Source organism: Scyliorhinus torazame, chromosome 11 (genome assembly GCF_047496885.1).
Source record: "Scyliorhinus torazame isolate Kashiwa2021f chromosome 11, sScyTor2.1, whole genome shotgun sequence".
Classification (NCBI taxonomy): Eukaryota; Metazoa; Chordata; class Chondrichthyes; order Carcharhiniformes; family Scyliorhinidae; genus Scyliorhinus; species Scyliorhinus torazame.
Window position 1 is genome coordinate 20235639 of NC_092717.1, and position 25330 is coordinate 20260968.

The following is a 25330-nucleotide window of genomic DNA, read 5'->3' on the forward strand; positions in this document are numbered from 1 at the left end:
GAGCAACTGCAGAGTTGAGTGATTTTAGTATCAGATGACTTGAGGGGTAGAGACAACCTGGCTTGGGATCTTGTAGAGTTTGCAGCCTGAGCTTCGATCATCAGCAAGAGGAACAGCTAAAAGATGGAAGTTGTATGGGAGACTGACTGTCCCAGAGGAACCAGTTTGTCCTCAAGCAGGAGCTCACCCAGCAATAAGGGCCGAATTGGCAATGTGCCAGGGATGGGTAAGTTCTGGGATGGACTTATTACAGGAAAGTGAACCATAAAGGGCACACAATAGTACTCTGGAGTCAGTTGAAAATCTCCTTTCCCACTTTTCTTCAATACCCTCCAGACCTAGGTCACCATAGAACTGACATAACCAGTCACAGCAAACACAGGGCTTGCTTCATCTTACTTTTGTTGTGCATTTTGTTGAAGGACATCTGAAAGGGCCATTCTTTGCATTTTTAAATTGTTCCAACATCACTTTCAGATGGCCACCAGCAATGCTGTCAAACTGTGAAGGTCAACATAGTGACCCTTGGACATCTAACACATGCCAATTACTACCTTAGGTGTGTCCAAATTGCATGTGTTGAACGTAACCCATGCCAAATGAGGGCAGCATGGTAGAACAGTGGTTAGCACTGTTGCTTCACAGCGCCAGGGTCCCAGGTTCGATTCCCGGCTTGGGTCACTGTCTGTGTGGAGTCTGCACGTTCTCCGTGCCTGCGTGGGTTTCCTACGGGTGCTCCGGTTTCCTCCCACAAGTCCCAAAAGACGTGCTGTCAGATGATTTGGACATTCTGAATTCCCCCTCGGTGTACCCGAACAGGTGCCGGAATGCGGCGACTAGGGGATTTTCACAGTAACTTCATTGCAGTGTTAATGTAAGCTTACGTGCAACAATAATAAAGATTATTATTATGTCAGGATGTTGGGTCAGGTCTAGGATGTAAAAGGAGCTTGATGCCCATAGCCTAGAAGGAACATTGATGCATTGGAATACCATCAACTCCAGGCTCTCTTACCAACTCGCACATAAAATGCTGTTCTTTCAAATGCTGTTATTTCAATCATCGCTGGGTCAAAACCTTGGAACTCATTACCTAAAATCTTGGAACTCATTACCTAACAACATCGCCATTGCATGGACCATGATAATTCAAAGTGACCCATAGTAATTCAAAATAAACAATAGCAATTCAAAATAAAAGCCAGCCTAGCCAGAGTTGCAAACATCACAATAATAATTTTGTTTTAATCCTTGGCCTGCGGGGCTACTCAATGTTAACCAATGAGCCACTGATGGAAGAGCGAAATAATGGGGGGGGGGGGGTGCAGAGCTCCATCAGGACCACTCCCTGATGTAGTCCATACTGTGACACAAGACAGCTCCCTGATGCAGTCCCAACACTGTGACATTTTGCCACTGGCAGGATCAAATGGAGAGCAGCAGTCTTCGCCAAGCGAGTGAGTTATCAATTTGCATACTTAGACGCTCCACTAAGGGACATTTTATCAAATCTGCAACGGGTGGAGGGGGGCGGGGGGGGGGGGGGGGGGGGGGGGCATGATGGAATTTTTTATCAACATGGAGAGTGAAGTAGTTGATTCGGAAACTAGGGTGCTGAATCTTAATAAAGGGAACTATGAGGATATGAGGCTTGAGTTGGCCTTGATAGATTGGGGAGAGTTACTTAAAGGGATGACAGTGGATAGACAATGGCAAACATTCAAGGAATGCCTGGAGGAACTACAGCAACTGTTCATTCCTGTCTGGCACAAAAGCAAAGGGGGTAAGAGGGCCAATCCATGGCTTACAAAGGAAATTAGAAATAGTATCCAATCCAAGGAAGAAGCATACAGATTGGCCAAGAAAAATAATAGTTCTGAGGATTGGGAGCAGTTTAGAATTCAGCAGAGAAGGACAAAGAGATTGATTAAGAAGGGGAAAGTACAGTACAAAAGGAAGCTTGCAGGGAACATAAAGACTGACACAAAAGAGTTTCTACAGCTATGTGAAGAGAAAGAGATTGGTAAAGAGAAATGTAAGGCCACTGCAGACAAAATCAGGGGAATGTATAATAAGGGACAAATAAATGGCTGAGCAATTTACATACTTTGGTTCTGTCTTCACAAATGAGGACTCAAATCAGATCCCAGAAGTGTTGGAGAATGAAGTTTAGTGAGAGGGAAGAACTGAGGGATATCAACATTAGTAGAGAAATGGTGCTGGGAAAACTGATGGGATTGAAGGCGGATAAATCCCCAGGGCCTGAGAATTTGCATCCCAGAGTGCTTAAGGAGGTGACTCTGGAAATAGTGGATGCATTGGTGGTCATCTTCCGGGATTCTATAGACTCTGGAAATGTCCCTGCAGATTGGAGGGTAGTTCACGTCACTCCGATATTCAAAAAGGGAGGTAGAGAGAAAGCAGGGAATTATAGACCAGTAGGCCTAACATCGGTTGTGGGGAAATGTTTGAATCCATTATCAAGGACTTTATAGCGGAACATTTAGAAAGCAGTGGCAGGATTAGTCAGAGTCAGCATGGAATTATGAAGGGAAAATCATGCTCGACAAATCTGTTGGAATTCTTTGAAGAGGTAACCAGTACAGTCGACAAGGGGGAGCCAGTTGATGTGGTATATTTGGACTGTCAGAAGGTGTTTGACAAAGTCCCGCATATGAGATTATTGTGCAAAATTAAAGCACATGGGATTGGGGGAAATGTATTGAGGTGGATAGAAAACTAGTTGGCAGAGAGGAAACAAAGAGTAGGGATTAATGGGTCCTTTTCAAATTGGCAGGCAGGGACCACAGGGATCGGTGCTGGGACCCCAGCTATTCACAATATATATTAATGATTTGGATGAGGGAACAAAATGTAACATCTCAAAGTTTCAGATGATACCAAATTAGGTGGGAGGGTGAATTGTGATGAGGATGCAGTGATCTTACAGCAAGATCTGGACAGGTTGGGCGAGGGGGCAAACCAATGACAGATGCAGTATAATTTGGATTAGTGTGAGGTTATTCATTTTGGAAGCAAAAACAGGAAGGCAGATTACTACGTGAATGGTTGTAAATTGGGAGAGGGAAGTGTGTAGCAGGATCTGGGTGTCCTTGTGCATCATTCGCTGAAGGTAAGCATGCAGGTGCAGCAGGCGGTAAAGAAGACTAATGGTATGTTGGCCTTCATTGCGAGAGGTTTCGAGTATAGAAGCAGGGATGTGTTGTTACAATTGTACAGGGCCTTGGTGAGGCCACACCTGGAATATTGTGTGCAGTTTTGGTCTCCTTCTCTGAGGAAGGATGTTCTTGCGCTCGAGGGAGTGCAGCAAAGATTTATCTGGGATTCCAGGGATGGCGGGACTGCCATATGAGGAGAGATTGACTAGGTTGGGATTGTTCTCGCTGGAGTTCAGAAGAATGAGGGGGGGGATCTCATAGAGACTTATAAAATTCTAACAGCACTAGACAGGGTAGATGCAGGGAAGATGTTACCAATGATAGGTGTGTCCAATACCAGGGGTAACAGCCTGAGGATTCAGGGTAAACCATTTTGGACAGAGATAAGGAGACACTTCTTCACACAAAGAGTGGTGAGCCTGTGGAATTCATTACCACAGGAAGTAGTTGATGCTAAAACTTTGAATATATTCAGAGGCGGATGGATATCGCACTTGGGGAGAATGGGATCAAAGGCTATGGGGAGAAAGCAGGATTAGGCTATTGAGTTGGATGATCAGCCATGATAGTGATGAATGGCGGAGCAGGCTCGAAGGGCCAAAAGGCCTCCTCCTGCTCCTATCATCTATGTATCTATGTATCCGCCTCACTTGGTGGCAACTGAGGCTTCACAGTTGTTAGTCCTCTGATTGAACGGACAGCATTAGGAGCCTGCCTACTGTCCCTAATTGAATGGTTGACCTGGAGGCAGTCAATTAGGCTGCCACTGATTGTAAAATTGCCGAGCCGTTCCAACTGCCAGAACATGAAGGCTCAGGACCCGCTTTATGCACTGACATTGGGATCCTGAAGTTCACGGTAAAATTCAAGCGTGTAGCTCTGGGCTTTGTTGTCAGGATGTGCACAATGTTGATCCACATTTATTACCTGTTCTTATTTGCTCTGTGAAGGGGACACCCTCCCTTTTGCTTTGTGCTCATTGCTTTACAGGTGGTCATTGCAAGTTAACCCACTTGGTGTAGGTTTCATGATCACTTTTTTCTGTTAGCCCATGATTTACCAGATGTACTGATTCCAATAGTTGAATTTAACCCAACAATCCCACCTCCTCCTGTTCCTATCTTCTATGTATCTATATTACTAGTTTACTCCTATAACCACTGCCCTGTTATATCCTACATTATTTAGGGCCCTATATCAGCGAAGCCCATCAAAACCTTTTCAATGAAAAATATATTTGCGCTTAAACAAAATCCTTGCAGGTCCACTTTTACACAACTCCATTCATATATAAAACAATATTAATTTAGCCATGTAACTATTATAGCCAATAATGTTCCTCAGAACAAATGTTTATTCTTATATGGTGGCACATTTTGTGGTGTGTGGAAAATTATTTTATACCAATCGTGGAAATTTCCATTCCAGAGCACATTGGGGCTCGGGATTGATCAGGCTACGGACATTATTCTTATTGCTTAGTTTTCCCACATAATGCCATTAGTAACCATTCATTGGTACCAAAGGTTTCAAACTGTAGTTGATGTCACAGCAAGAATCAACACTGAATATTGTTTGCTTCATTTCATTATTAAACTAGAAAATAACTGGAAAGAGGAATCAACGGTGGTGTGTTACAGTTCACTCAGCAAGTCAGGGTTTCTGTGACAACACAAACTCTGAGCATGTTGTCACCTGGTGCTATGGATAGTAATTGTAGAGTATCCACCTTTCTTTCCATCACAAGACTGACCAGAAATCTCCCCCGCTCTTACTGCCTGCCACAGACATGCAAGAGAAACATTTGCAGGTTGATAGTCAATCTGGTTGTGTTACGAATGAACCTTCCTTGAGCATCAAGTCCTGGGGTGTTATTTGAACCTGGAGCGCCTGCTCAGAGGTAGGGACACTACTGCTTGCGATGATTAGCTTTGAAAGGAATGGGAGAGTCCTGTTCAACCAGTTTGACAGAGTACGTGTGGAACTGGAGACGGCCATTTACACTCTCAAGCCTGTTCTGTTATTCAGCAAGATCATAATTGATCTGTAGCTTAATTCCAATTACCTACCTCTGCTCTGTACTCGCTGTACCTTATCTAACAAATAGTCAAACCTGGTGCTGATGATTTCACCTGGTTCCACACCTGTGGCCCTTTAGGGAAGTAAGATCCAGATTCCCTTTACCTTTTGTTGTACAACCCAATTTCACTCCTAAATGGCTTAGCTTTAATTTTAAGGTTATGTCTCCTTATTCTGGATTCTTTCTCTTGGGCAGTCCCTCAGTGGCGAGGATGACATGCTTCCACTCTGGGGAGGTGGGTTCTGTGGTGACTGAATTGTCCAATGCTGGATCCGTAGATTCTGCCACAGGTTTGGCAGGTAGTGTTTGATGGGGTGGGTGAGACGCTCTGGATTCTGCGCTCTCTTTCTGCTGTTTAAGCTTGGCCTCCGCATGCTCCACCCTAAGGTGCTCAAGGTGATTGGTGCCTTCACAGATGCTTCTTCTCTAGTTGGTGCGTTCTAAGGCAAGCGATTCCCATGTGTCGATGGGGATGTTGCATTTATTTAGGGTGGCTTTCCAGACCTACCTTGTAGCATTTCCTCTGCCCTCTGACTGATCGCTTGCCATTGCAGAGCTCTAAGTAGAGCACTTGCTCGGGAGGCTTGTGTTGGGCATGCGCGCAATGTGGCCCGGCCATCGCAGCTGGTCAAGCATGACCAGTGCCTCGATACTGGGGATATTGGCCTGGGAGAGGACACCTCTCCTGAGAGTGGATTTGCAGGATATTGTGGAGGCAACTCTGGTGATATTTGATATTCTGGATTTACTCACCAAAGGAAATAGTTTATCTGCATCTAAACTACCAAATCCATTTTGTTCATATTAAACACCTTGATTAAGTTACACCTCAATCTTTTAAATTCAAGAAAATATAAACCCTGTTTAAGAAGACAATCCAGCTGTGCTTCTATTATAAGTTTATAAGATATAGGAGAAGAATTAAGCCATTTGGCCCATCCAGTCTGCTCCATCATTCGATCTTGGCTGATCTCAGCCTGGCCTACCTCCACCGTCCTGCCCGTTCACCATAAACATTCAACCAGTTACCAATTAAACTCCTCATTAAATGTATTCACTGTCCCAACAGCCACCTCACTCTAGGATAGCGAATTCCACAGATTCACAACTCTTTGGGAGTAGTTTCTCCTCAACTCTGTTTTAAATTTGCTACCTCTTTTCCTTTCGCTCTAAAATGCCCCACAGGAGGAATGTCTACTTTACCATCTTGTATACCTCAATTTGATCTCCCCGCATTCTTCTAAACTTGAGTATATAAGCCTAAACTGCTCAATCTCTCTTCATACAACAAACCCTTCATCTTTGGAATCAATCTAATGAACCTCCTCAGAACAGCCTCCTCAAAATAAGGGGACCAAAACGGTGCACAATAGCCCTCCAGCTATGGTCTCACCAATGCCTTGTATAGTTGCAACAACAGTTCCTGACCTTTATACTCTATTCCTTTAGCTATAAATGCCAACATTCCATTGGCTTTATTATCTGTTGAACCTGCATGCTAGTTTTCTGTGAATCATGAACAAGGACCCCCAGATCCCTCTGCAACAGAGCATCCCGAAGTCTCTCCCCATTTAAATAAGTTGCCGTCCCAATTTTCTGAACAAAATGCATGACCTCACTTATACACGTTAAATCCCATCTGCCACATTTAGGCCCATTCTCCTAACCTATCTTTATTCATTTGTAAGGTTCTTATTTCTTCAATGCAACTTATGGTCCCGCCTATTTTTGTGTCGTCTGCAAATTTAAAAAACAAATTCTTTAAACAAACATTTTGTTGAGGCATTTATGGTTTTATAACAACAAAAGATGCAAATACAAATGTGAACATAATTCAGTGCGTAACACCCCCCCAACCAACAATACCCCGCCAACTTGGCCTATACACACACTCCCCAAGTTCCTCCATCTCTTCACGCTGTATCCGCCTAAACTAAACTGTGTCGTCTGCAAATTTGGCTGTAGAATCTTCTATCCCTGTATCCAAGTCGTTCATATAGGCTGTAAATAGCTGGTGCCCATTGAGCTACATTTTCCTACGTTTTAAATCTGGGTTTTCCCCCATTGATAATCGCACACTGTTTGCAGAGGGGGAGCATAAAGAGGCAAATAAAATCATCTTTGGTTTTGTGGCATACATTTTAGAGCCAGGAGGGTTTTTACTAAGGATACTTAGTAAATAAAGGCAACTGCCTGGTAAAACTAAATAAATACTTAGAAAATGCCTTGATAGAGCTTCAACCATCACCTCCAGAGCCATGTTGCTTAACAGAAAATAGCACCAAGCCCTTAATGTGTCTCAAACTACAATTTAAATGTTAAACTGTACAAAACATACCCAGAACTTATAAACACGAGGTACAATGGCAAGCTATACGACAAGACGATCTCAAGTTGAACTTCTAGTTTGTGATGAATTGGCTAATCGGAGTTGGGGTGGCGGGAGGAATATTGCAGCCAGCCTCAACCTCTGGGGTAAAAAAGATAATCAGCCAGGATTTCCTTCCCCAGTGGTTGCCGGTAATTCCTGCTGCACACATTCATGGATTGTGGAATAGAACAGCTGTGCTGTGGTCTCCCCACAGTGTGACAGAAAAATGGACAAGAAATTGGCCATTTTGGGGCAATTCCCCAGCGGTTTCCCCAACACAAAATTGGGAGGTTGCGGCTGAATTTCAGGTCCAACTTGGAGGTTCAATTGTGAGGAAAGGCCTCGGCGGAGGTATCTCTCATATTGGGAACTACTTTCCATCAAAACTAAACACCTTTGGTAGAAAATGGGGGGAAACAGTTAACGAACAACTGTAATAGCCCGGACCCTCTGGGTGGGAATGATAAACTTCCTGTGGTCCTTGCGGAGTAAGGGATCTCTATTAACCGCTGTATAAAAGCCAATAAGGCACCAACTAGAACAGGAACTCGGTAGGGATCTACTGGGTATTGTATATATTGCATTGTAAATAAAACTATGTTTCTTTATTTTACTCGTTGTGGACTCCCCGTGCCCTTATTAAAACAAGCATAATTGCATTCAAGGGGCAACAAAATCAGAGAATCCCTAAAATGCAGGAGACAGCCCTTCTGTCCAGCGGGTCCGCAACGAACCCTCGAAAGAGCACCCTATCTGGACCACGTCCCATACTATCCCCATAACCCAGTAACCCCACCTAACCTTTTGGACACTAAGGGGTAATTTACCACGCCCAATCCACCTAACCTGCATATCTTTGAACTGTGGGAGGAAACGAAGCACAGGAGGAAACCCACAGACACGGGAAGAAAGCAAATGTCACACAGACAGTCGCTCAAGGTCAGAATCGGACCCGCGTCCCTGGCGCTGAGGCAGCAGTGCTAACCACTGTGCTGCCCGTAAATCGGCACAAGGGAGAGAAGGGAACGGAGAGCGATGCTGACAAAAGTTAAATAAGAATAAGAGGAGGCTTGAATGAAGTATAAATGCTGACATGGACTTTTTAAGCCATTTCAGTGCTATCTTCCCAAATGTAATTCTATACATTGCTTAGCTCCCTCTGCCACATGGAAAGTGAGATTTGGGGGCCGGATTTTCACAGAGTAGGGATGACTCCAGAGACCTTTATAAATGGAGGGGAGGACCTGAATGCAAATGGCCCACCTCCATTTCCAGCTGATAACATTTTCTCCGATAGAGGATAGGAGGTGGGGAGGGGGCTCACAGGGCAAATCACACAGATGAAACATTAACCTGCTGAGCTATCCCAAGGGGCTTAAGTTGTGGGAGTCACAAATTTATGGATGAGAAGTAAGCAGATCAAGAGTGTCCACCCGTTATGGTCTGAAGTGATTTAAACCCACAAGCCCTTGGCAAAAAAAAACAAATTAGGCTGTAAATGTCAGAATTTTTAAAAGCACATGCTATTGGAGTGCATTGATTGACAGACCATGTGGTCTAACTTTAGAAACAAAATATCATCTGTTCCTGCAGTGTCATTATAGACATTTCCCAAAGGTTTTTATTATGAATGTTTGGCTGAGTTTCAAAAGGCTAAACCACTAAGCTCAATTTTGATTGATGGTTTTAAGCTATTAACTGATCAGCTGTCTTAGATGTGATTACTGAATAGAAGTTTATTTTAAATCACAGATTGACCACTTGAGAGTATTTAAAATCTTTGAATGGGTTTCCTGAATGAAAGTTATTTTCTGTATCAAGTGTGTACGAATTAAAGTTATTGGATGGTTAGAAGATTTTTTTCAAATGCACAAGGCAGTGGAGAACTATAGTGAGGCGGCATGGGATTGGAGGGATGAGGGCTAGAGGGCCCAATAGCCTTTTACAAAATGAGCTAACATTTTTTAAAAAAAAGAGAAGTGAGCCAATTCTTCAAGCCATCCTGCCTCAAAACTCCAAACTGTCTCCAGAGGCAGCCGGTCTAACTCCATCATGCACTCTGCCACCCCAGAGCAAAAATTGCATTGAATGGACCCTTTATATTGAGGCAGATCTGCTGATTCAAGAATTCTTCCAACTTAAACTTCTAAGTTTCAAAATCAATATTTTTAGTGTGACAATGATTTTGTCGTCTGAATCGGCATGTTATTTAGTCATGTAAATCACACAGAGAGGAAACATTAACCTGCTGAGCTATCCCAAGGGGCTTAAGTTGTGGGAGTCACACATTTATGGATGAGAAGTAAGCAGATCAAGAGTGTTCACCTGTTATGGTCAGAATTAGCATGGTCAGAAACGACTTGTGTTCAGCAGAAATTTTAAAAACTAAACCAGTTACTGCACTACAGAGTGCACTATACTGCAGTTTAAGGTCGGTGCAGACTCGATGGGCTGAATGGCCTCCTTCTGCACTGTAAATTCTATGACTCAAACCAGCCATACTATTTAAAGTGTTCATTCTAGCCATTCTACGTTGAGTCTGTAAAAGCTGATGTGATTTGCAATTGGCAAGTTACTGCAAGCAAGTGAACCACATAAACCTTCACATGCACCAACTTCACATGCACCAACTCAGTGGCAAATATCCGGCCCTTGAAGTCACTTTGAATATGGCACAAATAACAATATAAATGGAATCCAATTCTTAATCTTCCTTCAAAAAGTCAGGTATTAGGACAACACGGTGACGCTGTGGTTAGCATTGCTGCTTCACAGTGCCGAGGCCCCAGGTTCGATCCTGGTTCTGGGTCACTGTCTGTGTGCAGTTTGCACATTCTCCTCGTGTTTTCATGGGTTTCGCCCCACAACCCAAAGATGTGCAGGGTAGGTGGATTGGCTACACTAAATTGCCCCTTAATTGGAAAAAATGAATTGGGTACTTCAGGTATTTCAAGATCCAATTTTTTCTGCTGTAACAATTTCTGTTGGCTGACACTTTATTGATAGCAGCAAACTGCCCTCATTCTAGATATCTCAAATTTGAAGAAGTGCCAACCTTATTAATATAACATAGGTAAAAATAGTAGGGAAACAAGTGCATCGAATTTGCACCCTAATTTTGTTAACCCAAATTCCTTGCCTCTTCTCCACATCCCTTCCCTTCCACACTTTCCAACTAAGTATCCGTATGCTTTTAAATATATCAAATTACTTTGCTTTCATAGTCTTCCCCAGGCGGTCTGTTCTACTCTCTCACAATGGGAGTAAATTCTTCCTAGATTCACTTTGAGCTGTCACCAGGGTAAGGCAAACTACTTTGTCCTGAATGTTGTCAAGTTTCTTCAGCATTGGTGCAATGCAGCTGCACCAAATATTCTATCGTATTCCTGATTTAAGCCTTGCAGGTGGAATGCAGTGGTTCAAGAAGCCAGTTCACCTCCACCAACAAATGCTGACTTTACCAACAACGCCTCCATCCCAAGAACAAATCTATTTTTTAAAAGCAGAGAGTCTTGAAGTCACTGAAGAATACCCAGCTTCTACCATGCTATCTAGTTATGTTATGATAAATGGCAACAACCCCCCCCCCCCCCCCACACCCCCAGATGAAAATGATGGTCTAGTAACGGCAGGCAGGGTCTTGGAAGATCAGGGTTGACGATAGTCATTTTTTGTTATTGCAAATACTCCCGTCATTTTTCAGCCCAAGTCTGTCCCCCTCATCTAAAAACACTCTCAATATGCAGTGAGACTTGCATGGAGAGATGTTTAAAACAAGAATGTCCCCTGCAGCACTGGAAGTTGGCAAGTATTCCATTTGTGGCAAATTTATTAATGGTGTTGACTTTTAAAAAAATGTTTTTTTGTCAGGTGGCAGCTTAGACAAGAATGTTAATAGAAAACCAATTCCAACTTCACTATAATTCAAGAATATTTTTACATTAGTCTTATACAATATTGCAAACCAGACACTATTTCACAAAAGCCTGTTAAATGTAATGTACAATATACACTTCTAATGAAGTCAATATAACTGAACATTAGACAGCAGACAATTGGTACGATAAGCTCAGTGCCTCACAACTGTCTGAGACGTATTTCTACCTCACTACCTACATAGCATTATCATACCTGTGAGGTTGATCACTGTCTGAGTCATAATATAGGTCTAATGACTGAAAACTGAGGTTACAGGGGTAAAAATGAAACCAATACATTGTTAATGGAAAAAGCCACTAAAAAAATGACTGGAAGGTTTTAATAAAACAGAAAACCCCAAGGCCAATGTGCAGGATCATGTACTTCCATTTTAAAAATAGGGTACATTTGGAAATCACTTTTGACCATTGTTACATTGATACTGCAGGTATAGGAATATCAGATTCTGTGCACGAAAGGTGTTCTTGTATTCTAAAACCTTTGTTCCAATCTATGTGAGAATTTACCTGTTGAAGTAGATATTCTGCCTGAAGGAGGTTCGTCGCACAGCTTTCCGTTTTCTGTTCAATCAGGTTATAGTGCCTTTTTAGCGAATCCATATTACTTAAAAAGAAACAGATAAGAATGTGTGCAGTACAATCAAACATGTTTATCAAAATCAGTTTATTCTGTATTAACACACGGCTGTAGTTCTTTTTTAATTCTTAATCTTTACCCTCCTAGATACCTGTCGTCACACCTCCTTTCATCTGTCCCATGCCCCACTCAATTCCCCAACCCAACCTTCAGAACTACTCGACAGTTCTGCTATCCTGGTGCCACACTAGATTCAACTCCCTTCAAAAAGCCTTCGCACGATGCCTCTCTTGGTATCCTCCGAAGGACCCATCAAGACATTCATCACTGCATCCCTTTGGGCAACAACCAGAAGTGGCCCATCCTATTCATTGAGTTTCCCATCTACCTCATTCACTGGGGGTCTCCAAATCACCCCTCCCAATGCTAATTCCGTGGATCAAGTTTAACATCTCGCCTTGTTCTATCGCATCACCTTTCATTTAAAATCCTTATTCACTACCACCCGCCCAAGTACAATTAAAGTTTTCTCACCAAGATAATTTCACTGCTTTCTTTCCTCACCCTCTGGCCCAAGTGACTTCACACCCTCAATAATTTCAACCTCCATCTCAATTCATGCTCTCTCTCCACTGCCCTCCTACCCTCACCCAGTGCTCCCCTTCATGTAAACACCCAAGCCATAACTATGACAACACCCGTGATCTTACCATCATCCATGGTCTCACCATTTCCATCACATTAATCACAGAGGGGCCATTTCTGATCACTTCCTTGTATCATTTTCCACTCACATCTACCTTCCCCTTCCTACTTCATTCTGTCCACTCCACTCCCATTTCACTTACAACTACAAACAACTTTCTTTTAAAAAAAATATATTTATTAAAGTTTTTTTAACACAATTTTTCTCCCTTACAAACAATAACCCCCCCCCACCCCCTCCCTCTCGTGACAAAAAAAAAGAAATCGCGCAGAGCAAGATATATACATGGCAAAATGATATATTTACACAGCTTTGTACACTGGCCCTCACCCGTACGTGCCAGTTTCCCCAACTCTTCATGTTATCTCTTGCTCATCCACGCCCCCAGGCAGTCCCCCCTCCCCCCCCAAGGTTGCTGCTGCTGCTGACCGACCTTCCTCTAACGCTCCGCGAGATAGTCTAGGAACGGTTGCCACCGCCTGTAGAACCCCTGCGCAGACCATCTCAAGGCGAACTTAATCCTCTCCAACTTTATGAACCCAGCCATATCATTTATCCAGGCCTCCAGGCTGGGGGGGCTTCGCCTCCTTCCACATTAGCAAGATCCTGCGCCGGGCTACAAGGGACGCAAAGGCCAGAATGCTGGCCTCTTTCGCCTCCTGCACTCCCGGTTCGTCCACTACTCCAAATATTGCTAGCCCCCAGCTTGGCTTGACCCGGACTTTCACCACCTGAGATATTGCTCCCACCACTCCTCTCCAGAACCGGGCATGATCAAAACACATGGACATGGTTCGCTGGGCTCCCTGAGCACCTTCCACATCTGTCCTCTACCCCAAAGAACCTACTCAACCTCGCCCCCGTCAAGTGCGCTCTGTGGACCACCTTAAATTGTATCAGGCTGAGCCTGGCACACGAGGAGGAGGAATTAACCCTACCTAGGGCATCAGCCCACAGACCTTCCTCGATCTCCACCCCCAGCTCCTCCTCCCATTTACCCGTCAACTCTTCTACCAGCACTTCCCCCTCTTCTTTCAACTCCTGGTGTATTTTCGACACCTTGCCCTCCCCGACCCATACACCCGAGATCACCCTATCTTGAACTTCTTGTGCTGGGAGCAACGGGAATTCCCTCACCTGTCGCCTCACAAAAGCCCTCACCTGCATATATCTAAAGGCATTTCCCGGGGGTAACTCGAACTTCTCCTCCAGTGCCCCTAGGCTCGCAAACGTCCCGTCGATGAACAGGTCCCCCATTCTTCCAATCCCCGCCCGATGCCAGCTCTGGAACCCCCCGTCCATCTTCCCCGGGACAAACCGGTGGTTACCCCTGATCGGGGACCACACCGATGCTCCCATTGCACCCCGGTGCCGTCTCCACTGGCCCCAGATCCATAGCGTTGCCGCCACCACCGGGCTCGTGGTATACTTTGTCGGCGAGAGCGGCAGCGGTGCCGTCACCAACGTCCCCAGGCTCGTTCCTTTACAGGACGCCATCTCCATCCTCTTCCATGCCGCTCCCTCTCCCTCCATAACCCACTTGCGGATCATCACCACATTTGCTGCCCAGTAGTAGCTCCCCAGGTTTGGCAGCGCCAACCCTCCTCGGTCCCTACTGCGTTCCAGGAACCCTCTCCTTACTCTCGGGGTCTTATTCGCCCACACAAACCCCATAATACTCCTGCCTACTCTCTTAAAAAAGGCCTTAGTGATCACGATGGGAAGGTACTGAAACACAAACAGAAACCTCGGAAGGACCACCATTTTGACCGACTGCACTCTACCCGCCAGCGAGAGCGGTAACATGTCCCATCTTTTGAAATCCTCCTCCATTTGCTCCACCAACCTCGTCAGATTCAGTTTATGTAGGGTCCCCCAACTCCTGGCTATCTGGATCCCCCTACAAACAACTTACAAAATGTCAATTGCCTAGCCTTTGTTCCTCAGTACAACAAAACATTTATGTTGTTATAAATCACACACTCACCTCCACCTTTGATGCATGCCCCAGTTCTCATTAAAACCATTATGCTCTCGCACCCAGACTGTCCCCCAGGTGTCACCCTCATCACCAATCCCTCAAGTCCAGGGGATATGGAATTGTGATCATCTAGTTCAGCCATTCATCACCAGAACTAGCTGGACGACATCAATCCTTGCTAGAAATGCTATTGCAGGATCATTACGAAATGTAAAGATAATCCTAGTTTATTTTCTTTATCAAACTATCTTCTTAATCCCATCTCCTCCACCCTCGCCTCAAACAAGTGCGAAGAGTGGGTGGGCATCTTTTTCACTAAAGTTGAGATCAACCCATCAGCTGCCTCCCTCCCAGACCCAAAGGGTTCTCCCCACCCTAGCCTTGAATGCAAAACCTTCTCACATTGTGCTCATATTTCCCCTCATGCACTCTCCAAGCTCATCCTGTCCATTTGACCCACCCACTGCTCACTCAACCCAATTCCCAAAGTGCTGACCAGCCAACTTTCCTTTTTAGCTCCCATCCAGCTGATTTAGCCAAGGTTCTCTCTCTTCAGATACTGTACCAAGCACTCAGGATAAATCTGCTGTCATTACCCCTTTTCTCAAAATAACTAACTTTTGACCTTAATCTCTTTGCAAACTTACTATTCCATCTTCAGCCTCCCTTTCCTCTCCAAAGTCATTTAATGTGTGGTCGCCTCATGAATCGGTGTCCATCTTTCGCACAATATGTCTGAATTCTCCCAGTCAGTTTTCCACCCTGTCACACTCCAGAAACAGTTCTATCGTCACAAAATAAATCCTTTGTTACTACGATCACGGTAAACTACTGTGTCCATCTCAACTTGTCTGCAGCCTTCAACAAAATTAACCAAATCATTGTCCATCTTTCCAAAGCCTCTTTTTTAAAGTCTTTTTATTTCCTTCACTTTCCACATTTTCAACAAATTAACAAGTGAAACCCAACAATAACAAATACAGTACCAATCCCCCAAACAGCACCCTTCAATATACAAACCCCAACATCGCCAATACAGAAAATTAACTGCCATCCCATAAACAATGTGCTCAACACCACCAATAACCCCCTCTTCCCCCCCGGCAATGTTCAATGGCAACCGATTCTTGAAAGTGCATGTTAAACTATCCCCATGAATTATAAAACCCCTCCATCCTCCCCCCTCAGCTCAAACTTCACCTTCTCAAGAATCAAAAATTCCAGCCGGTCCCCCCAGTCAAGCCGAGGCACAGGGAGGAGAAGCTGACCTCCACCCCAACAGGACCCACCTCCGGGCAATCAGCGAGGCAAAGGCTAAATCGTCTGCCCCAGGCACCCACCTGCAGCCCAGGCCGGTCTGACACCGTGAAAATGGCCCCTAAGGGCCCTGGCCTTTCCAATACCTATTAACCATCTTCCAGCTATGTGGAACTGCACTCGCATTCTAATCTCTCTAGTCATAGCTAGCATTACTTGCAAGGCCTTCTTCATGTCCCAACACCATTACCTCCAGCATTCACTGTGGATCTATCCTCGCCCCCATTTGTAACCTACATGCTGCCCCTCAGTATCATCAGAAAACAGTTTCCACTTGCAGGCAGACATCACCTAGCTCTACCATATCACCACCTTTCTCAATCTGTTTACAGCTCTAAACTGTCAGACTTCTTGTCCAAATGTCCAGTACTGGCTGAATAGAAATTTCCTCCAACTGAACAATGGGAAGACTGAAGCCATGTCTTCAGTTCGGTCATACGTCCTTGCCATCACCAAGACACCCTATTTCTCTAACATTGCCTGACCTTGCCCCATCTCAGCTCATCTACCACCGAAACCCTCTTCCCCACCTGTTACTTCCCATTGGCGGTGAAGCCAATGGAAGGACTGGAAAACAAGGATGGGAATTTTTTTAACGGATGTGTTGCCAACACAGTAGCCAATGAGTGCAGGGTAAATGGGCAAGTGGGTCATAATGTAAGTCCTGGTTGAGTTCAAGTTTATGGAGGGTACAAGGAACGAGGGCAGCCAAGGACGCACTGGAATAGACCCCAGTCCAAAGATGAGAAGGCATGGATCAGGGTTGCCACGGTGGATGAGCTACAGTGGGGCAGATGTGGGCAGTGTCAGGGAGACGGAAATCGGGTTTCAAGATGTCCCAAAGCACCTGACGGCCAATTAATTACCTTTGAAATGTAGTCACTGCCTAACACACAAAAGCAAAGCAGCCAATTTCCAGATGGCAACATCCCACAAACGGCACTGCAATTATTACTAGATAATCTGCTTTTATTGTTTTTGAGTTGAAGGTTCAATACCATCGAGGATTTAAAAGAAATCCGACATCAAGCATTCAGAATTCTCCTTCAGTGCGTCAGAATGTGGTGACTAGGGGATTTTCACAGTAACTTCATTGCAATGTTAATGTAAACGTACTTGTGACACTCAAAGAGTATTATTGCACAGTGCTTAATTTGTGAAAGTATGTCACTTTTTCAAGCTATCCAATAAAATTGGACGGCCTGATTCCTAACACTGCGAAAGAGGCCGGATTCCCGATCATGTCGATTGTCTGCAAACTGTAGAAACACAGCTATCTCGTTTCATGACTTCATTTTGATTTGGTTTTTTTTTAAAAATAAGGTGCGGCAGAGGCCTGACACGCCCTGTGCAGGTGAGACTCTGACAACAATGTGTCCATTTTGAAGCACTTCAGAAAGTACTTTCTGATCGCGCCTCCACACCCAAGTCCTTGTCTCGCACACACAAAAAATACAATTACCAAAAAAATTATGCCAAAATATTTTAAGAGAGGTTAAAATAGAAACAAAACGTTTTTTAAAAATAACTTTTGTCACAAAGTTGAAGGGAAGGGGGGGGGGATCAAAAGGGTCTTTACCTGGGGTAATGAGTTGTCTCCACCATGTCGTGAGTGGACATCCGCGGGTTCTTGCTGTACATCAGCGGCCGGGTCTGGAAGCTGACGGGCAGGTCGCCGCCAGCCCCGCGGTGCAGCTGATGCCCGGAGAACTGCAGGGTGCCTCCTCCGTGCATCGTCAGGTTGGGGGGCATGAAGACGTCGCCCGGCCCGTCGCTGCGGGTGGAGTAGTCGCCGGACATGCGAGCCAGGTGGGAGGCGGAGCGGCGGTTCAGCGCCGTCTGCGAGCCGTGCAAACTCATCGCTGCAACCTCCTCAATCCACCCTCAACAAGAGATCTAAAATCCAGCCCGGCTGCGCTGCACGGGAGGAGAGCTCTTTCCCCCTCCCTCACCACCTCCCGCAGCCACTGCAATCAAACTGCAGGAGCAATCTTCCCCCGCCTCTTCAAACTCCTCCCCAAACTTTGGGCGCTACGAAGTTACACCCTCAGCCAGCCACACCTGAGCAACTAACTGGCCTTCTCTGTGCTGGAGACTGGACCGCCTGTTGCCCTCCAGCGACCAAGTCTTAGAGTGTGTGTGCTTTTCAAAGAAAAATGTCTATTCCAACGAGATGAACGTCACTCCCCCTTCCCTCAGACTTTTATCTCTAACCGGGTGGAGCTTACACCAGAAGCATTATGGAGTAAAATCTGTGTTGTTGCTTGGTGTTTGGTTTCAAAGTGGTGGCAGTGTGTTTTCACAGTAACTTCATTGCAGTGTTAATGTAAGCCTACTTGTGACAATAAAGATTATTATAATTAATCTGGATTTGTGCTCCAGCTCATTACAACTGGAAGTTGAAACCTTTTGAGTTGTTAATCGACTCGAAATCGATTGTTGAAGTTCCTGGTGTTTTAAGTACAAAGTTGTTTTAAAAATCAAGTGAAAGTGAGGTGGTCTGGCAGTGGAAACATTGGTAAATGCTTCTGATCAGCTGGGATTTAATCTGAAATAGGTTTCCTTGTTTATAATGTGACTAATTGAGACAGAATTAACAATTGCAGGTCCGATCTTTCAGGTGGAATGAAGGGTGAATTTTTGTTTTGTCTGATTGTTTAAAAACAATATATATATGCCTTAAGCCTCTGGCTGAACCAGGCTAGCCACTTATTGGACATTGATACACTGGGGTGGAGTAGCAGGGTTGTGTTTCAAGTCTGCTTTTCCATCATCACTTTCGAACAGAAAGGCTTGCAAACAACTTACCGCTTTTTAAAAAACTGAAAGTGGCTTTAAAATAACAAATATTGGGCCCTTTAGTAAGAACATAAGAACTAGGAGCAGGAGTAGGCCATCTGGCCCCTCGAGCCTGCTCCACCATTCAATGAGATCATGGCTGATCTTTTGTGGACTCAGCTCCACTTTCCGGCCCGAACACCATAACCCTTAATCCCTTTATTCTTCAAAAACTATCTATCTTTATCTTAAAAACATTTAATGAAGGAGCCTCTACTGCTTGACTGGGCAAGGAATTCCATAGATTCACAACCCTTTGGGTGAAGAAGTTCCTCCTAAACTCAGTCCTAAATCTACTTCCCCTTATTTTGAGGCTATGCCCCCTAGTTCTGCTTTCACCCGCCAGTGGAAACAACCTGCCCGCATCTATCCTATCTATTCCCTTCATAATCTTATATGTTTCTATAAGATCCCCCCTCATCCTTCTAAATTCCAACGAGTACAGTCCCAGTCTACTCAACCTCTCCTCGTAATCCAACCCCTTCAGCTCTGGGATTAACCTAGTGAATCTCCTCTGCACACCCTCCAGTGCCAGTACGTCGTTTCTCAAGTAAGGAGACCAAAACTGAACATAATACTCCAGGTGTGGCCTCACTAACACCTTATACAATTGCAGCATAACCTCCCTAGTCTTAAACTCCATCCCTCTAGCAATGAAGGACAAAATTCCATTTGCCTTCTTAATGACCTGTTGTACCTGTAAACCAACTTTTTGCGACTCATGCACTAGCACACCCAGGTCTCTCTGCACAGCAGCATGTTTTAATATTTTATCATTTAAATAATAATCCCTTTTGCTGTTATTCCTACCAAAATGGATAATCTCACATTTGTCAACACTGTATTCCATCTGCCAGACCCTAGCCCATTCACTTAGCCTATCCAAATCCCTCTGCAGGCTTCCAGTATCCTCTGCACTTTTTGCTTCACCACTTATCTTAGTGTCGTCTGCAAACTTGGACACATTGCCCTTGGTCCCCAACTCCAAATCATCTATGTAAATTGTGAACAGTTGTGGGCCCAACACCGATCCCTGAGGGACACCACTAGCTACTGATTGCCAACCAGAGAAACACCCAATAATCCCCACCCTTTGCTTTCTATTAATTAACCAATCCTCTATCCATGCTACTACTTTCCCCTTAATGCCATGCATCTTTATCTTATGCAGCAACCTTTTGTGTGGCACCTTGTCAAAGGCTTTATGGAAATCCAGATATACCACATCCATTGGCTCCCCGTTATCTACCGCACTGTTAATGTCCTCAAAAAATTCCACTAAATTAGTTAGGCATGATCTGCCCTTTATGAACCCATGCTGCGTCTGCCCAATGGGACAATTTCCATCCAGATGCCTCGCTATTTCTTCCTTGATGATAGATTCCAGCATCTTCCCTACTACCGAAGTTAAGCTCACTGGCCTATAATTACCCGCTTTCTGCCTACCTCCTTTTTTAAACAGTGGTGTCACGTTTGCTAATTTCCAATCCACCGGGACCACCCCAGAGTCTAGTGAATTTTGGTAAATTATCACTAGTGCATTTGCAATTTCCCTAGCCATCTCTTTCAGCACTCTGGAATGCATTCCATCAGGTCCAGGAGACTTGTCTACCTTTAGCCCCATTAGCGTGCCCATCACTACCTCCTTGGTGATAACAATCCTCTCAAGGTCCTCACCTGTCATAGCCTCATTTCCATCAGTCACTGGCATGTTATTTGTGTCTTCCACTGTGAAGACCGACCCCAAAAACCTGTTCAGTTCCTCAGCCATTTCCTCATCTCCCATTATTAAATCTCCCTTCTCATCCTCTAAAGGACCAATATTTACCTTAGCCACTCTTTTTTGTTTTATATATTTATAGAAACTTTTACGATCTGTTTTTATATTCTGAGCAAGTTTACTCTCATAATCTATCTTACTCTTCTTTATAGCTTTTTTAGTAGCTTTCTGTTGCCCCCTAAAGATTTCCCAGTCCTCTAGTCTCCCACTGATCTTTGCTACTTTGTATGTTTTTTCCTTCAATTTGACACTCTCTCTTATTTCCTTAGATATCCACGGTCGATTTTCCCTCTTTTTACCGTCCTTCCTTTTTGTTGGTATAAACCTTTGCTGAGCACTGTGAAAAATCACTTGGAAGGTTCTCCACTGTTCCTCAACTGTTTCACCATAAAGCCTTTGCTCCCAGTCTACCTTAGCTAGTTCTTCTCTCATCCCATTGTAATCTCCTTTGTTTAAGCACAAAACACTAGTGCTTGATTTTACCTTCTCACCCTCCATCTGTATTTTAAATTCCACCATATTGTGATCGCTCCTTCCGAGAGGATCCCTAACTATAAGATCCTGAATCAATCCTGTCTCATTACACAGGACCAGATCTAGGACCACTTGTTCCCTCGTAGGTTCCATTACATACTGTTCTAGGAAACTATCGCGGATACATTCTATAAACTCCTCCTCAAGGCTGCCTTGACCAACCTGGTTAAACCAATTGACATGTAGATTAAAATCCCCCATGATAACTGCTGTACCATTTCTACATGCATCAGTTATTTCTTTGTTTATTGCCTGCCCCACCATAATGTTACTATTTGGTGGCCTAAAGACTACTCCTATCAGTGACTTTTTCGCCTTACTATTCCTGATTTCCACCCAAATGGATTCAACCTTATCCTCCATAGCACCGATGTCATCCCTTACTGTTGCCCGGATGTCATCCTTAAATAACAAAGCTACACCACCTCCCTTACCATCCACTCTGTCCTTCCGAATAGTTTGATACCCTCAGATATTTAACTCCCAGTCGTGACCATCCTTTAACCATGTTTCAGTAATGGCCACTAAATCATAGTCATTCACGATGATTTGCGCCATCAACTCATTTACCTTATTCCGAATACTACGAGCATTCAGGTAAAGTACACTTATGTTGGCTTTTTTACCTCTGTTCTGAATCTTAACACCTCGATCAGTAAACTCTCCTAAATTATATTTCCTCTTAACTTTTCTCCTAATTTTCCTTGTCGTTGAACCCATATCTTCATGTAACAACCTGCCGCGTCGCTTACCATTAATGTTTTCACTTCCCGTTTTATTCCTTTTAGTATTCCTGGTCCTATTCACTGAGCTCCCCTCAGTCACTGTACCTTGAACTGTCGCCCTTTTTGATTTTTGACTATGGCTTCTCTGCCTTACAATTTCCCCCTTACTGCCTTTTGTTTCTGTCCCTGTTTTACTAACTTCCTGCATCGGTTCCCATCTATGTTAAGAATCCCAAGAAGTTCCCAAGAATGTTAACGCTGCACAATAGTGGAACCTTTTCAACGACCACGCCCCTTATATGAAACAATGGCCGAGAGTTTGATTAGATGGAGAGTGGAAGTCATCCTTACTTTGAAGGATAAAAAGGCCAGTGGGGCCGAACTGGGTAATAGTTTCTCGGCAATATTCCGCCCCAGTTCGTCAGCCCTGGTCTCATAAGTGTGTATGTACATCATTACACTCCACACCCTCCATCCTTTCAGAGTGAGATTTGCTAAATTAATCCCAAATTTGGTCCTGACCATCTATGCCAACTTGAACTTCATTGAGACTCATGGTGTGGAGATGCCAGCGTTGGACTCGGGTGGGCACAGTAAGAAGTCTTACAATACCAGGTTAAAGTCCAACAGGTTTGTTTCGAATCACTAGCTTTTGGAGCGCAGCTCCTTCCTCAGGTTCATTGAGACTGGTTAATGTATTTAAAGTACTTTTTTTTAACAATCTGCAAACAAAGGTGAAGTTCATCTCATGATTTTGGATAAGATTTGAATGTATTCTCCAGTGACTATGGACCCTTTTCCATTCCTTGTTCACCTTAATTTATGCCAATGTCACTAAACTGCTGAATGCAACACAGACTGGAAAGGGGCTGGAAGCTCCATGGTAAATTTCCAGGTAGTTTCCTGATGTGGAATTGTATTTGGAATTCTACAAAGCTTTGATTAATGTCCCTTACATAGCAGCATTGCTAAACAATCCTGTTCCCATGCGCGATCACAGCAAAATCAAACAGCATTAAGGTCTGCTCCAGAGGACCATGTAGATTTGCCACTGAGGCTAGAAAGGTTCTGGTCAGACCCCATTTGGAGTATTGTGAGCATTTGTGGGCCCCATATCTAAGGAAGGATGTGGTAGCCTTGGAAAGGGTCCAGAGGAGCATTTCCGGTGGTGGCTATGAAGGAGTAAGTCGCACATTTGGTGGCTCCCGCTCGGGCCGGACTTTTGGACCTTTTCCCCCGATTTTCTACCGGACTTGAATTGAAAAATTGATGACAGAGGCAATTGTGTACTGAATTCCCACATTGGTGCATGGAGAGGAGGACTGGAAGTGCTCGGAAAGGCAGAAACAGAAAGACAGAGAAGGCTTGGGTGAAGCTGCAGCGGGGGAAAGCATTGCTGAGGACCGGACCTCTGGCTTGTCGACCCAGCAGCCAACGGAGCAGCTGATGCAAGTTATTCAGGAAGGCTTTGCTAAGCAGAAACGGGACTGCTTGGACCCGATAAAAGAGTCAATTGAGCGGCTGGAGCTTAGATTGGATGCCCAAGATCGGGCGATCCAGAAGGTAGAGAAGGCGCTGGCTGAGCAGGAGGAACATTAAACTGCAGTGAAGCTGGAAGTGGGGATGCTGAGAGACCAGCAGAAGAAGCTCCTGGAGAAAGTGGAGGACCTAGAGAATAGGTCCCGCCTGCAGAACTTGAGAATCATTGGGCTCCCGGAGGGGGCCGAAGGAGCAGACGCTGGGGCATACATCGCGGACATAATTGAGAAGCTGCTGGGGGATGGGGCATTCTCCCGACCCTTGGAGGTGGACAGAGTTCACAGAGCACTCACGAGGAAGCCGCGAATGGGAGACCCCCCTAGGGCAATGGTGGTGAGATTCCACAGGTACTTGGGTAAGGATCGCATTCTACAGTGGGCCAGAGCTGTAAATGGTACAACAGTATCCTGCGGATCTACCAAGATCTGAGTGCGGAGGTGGCCAGGAGAAGAGCAGGCTTTAACCAGATCAGGTCGATCCTTTTTAAGAAAAAGGTGAAGTTCGGACTGTTGTATCCGGCCCGACTCTGGGTCACGTACGAGGAACAGCGCTTTTATTTTGAGTAGCCGGAGGACGCACTGGAAAAGGAAAGGACTGGTGGTGGACTGAGAACTTTTGTATTTTGCTGGGTTTTTTTTAAGTTTCTCGGAAAGGGTCCAGAGGAGGTTCACAAGAAGGAACCCTGGAATGAAGAGCTTGTCGTATGAGGAATGGTTGAGGACTCTGGGTCTGTACTCGTTGGAGTTTAGAAGGATAAGGGGGGGTCTTATTGAAACTTACATGATACTGCGTGGCCTGGATAGAGTGGATGTGGAATGAATGTTTCCAGTTGTAGGAAAAACTAGAAGCAGAGGACACAATCTCAGACTAAAGGGACGATCCTTTAAAACAGAGATGAGGAGGAATTTCTTCAGCCAGAGGGTGGCGAATCTGTGGAATTCTTTGCCGCAGAAGGCTGTGGAGGCCAAATCACTGAGTGTCTTTAAAACAGAGATAGATAGATTTTTGATCAATAAGGGGATCAGGGATTATGGAGAGAAGGCAGGAGAATGGGGATGAAAAAAATATCAGCCATGATTGAATGGCAGAGCAGACTTGATGGGCCGAGTGGCCTAATTCTGCTCCTATGTCTTATGGTCTTATAAATCAGTTAACTCAATTCCCCGTTTCTGTGCTGTAAACTTGATGTAACTAGATGATGTAACTTGAGTATTCCCTTTCCTTCCACAGCACATTGTCTCTGGAGCAGAGGGTCGATGCAGACGCAATGGGCTAAATGGCCTCCTTCTGCACTGTCGGAATTCTTTTGATTCTACGGATTCATTCAGGTCCACAGGACATTTAAGGCCCCGGCAGATGTACACCATAAAAACCTCCATAATCATTGAAGAAAATGAATTATGATTTAGCTTTAGTTTCACCTTGCGCATCTTTCAGAGGCGCTAGTTATATTTTGGTGCAGATGGTTACCCCCATGTTACTCCAATGGTCAGCTCAAGATGGTCCCAGTACCCAGTTGAACTTGCTTGTGTTACCAGGTTTAGTAAATAAACTTTAAATCTAATTTCTGGGCAATAAAGAACTTCATGGCTGAAACAATGGTGAGCAAAAAGATTTTTCTTTAATTTATACTTTAATTGCGCATGCATTACTCAGGTGGGCGTATGCAAGTTTTGGTGGAAATGTTTTTTGTTTTGAAATCCAATTTCCTATCACCAACCAATCGTTTTGACCAGCTTTCTTCATCACCCTATCCACACCCTCC

The 25330-nt window shown here is 44.6% G+C and overlaps 1 protein-coding gene across 1 annotated transcript in view; it reads right to left on the reverse strand.

Moving 5' to 3' along the window:
• Positions 1 to 18268, reverse strand: part of dspa (desmoplakin a) — a 99141-nt gene extending 80873 nt beyond the window's left edge. The window contains exons 1-2 of the mRNA XM_072467012.1: positions 17729 to 18268; positions 12076 to 12172 (exon numbers count right to left, since the gene is read on the reverse strand). Coding sequence (XP_072323113.1) covers positions 12076 to 12172; positions 17729 to 18009 — 378 coding nt within the window. The 5' untranslated portion in view covers positions 18010 to 18268. The remainder of the gene's footprint in view (positions 1 to 12075; positions 12173 to 17728) is intronic.
• Between the last annotated feature and the right edge of the window lie 7062 nt (positions 18269 to 25330).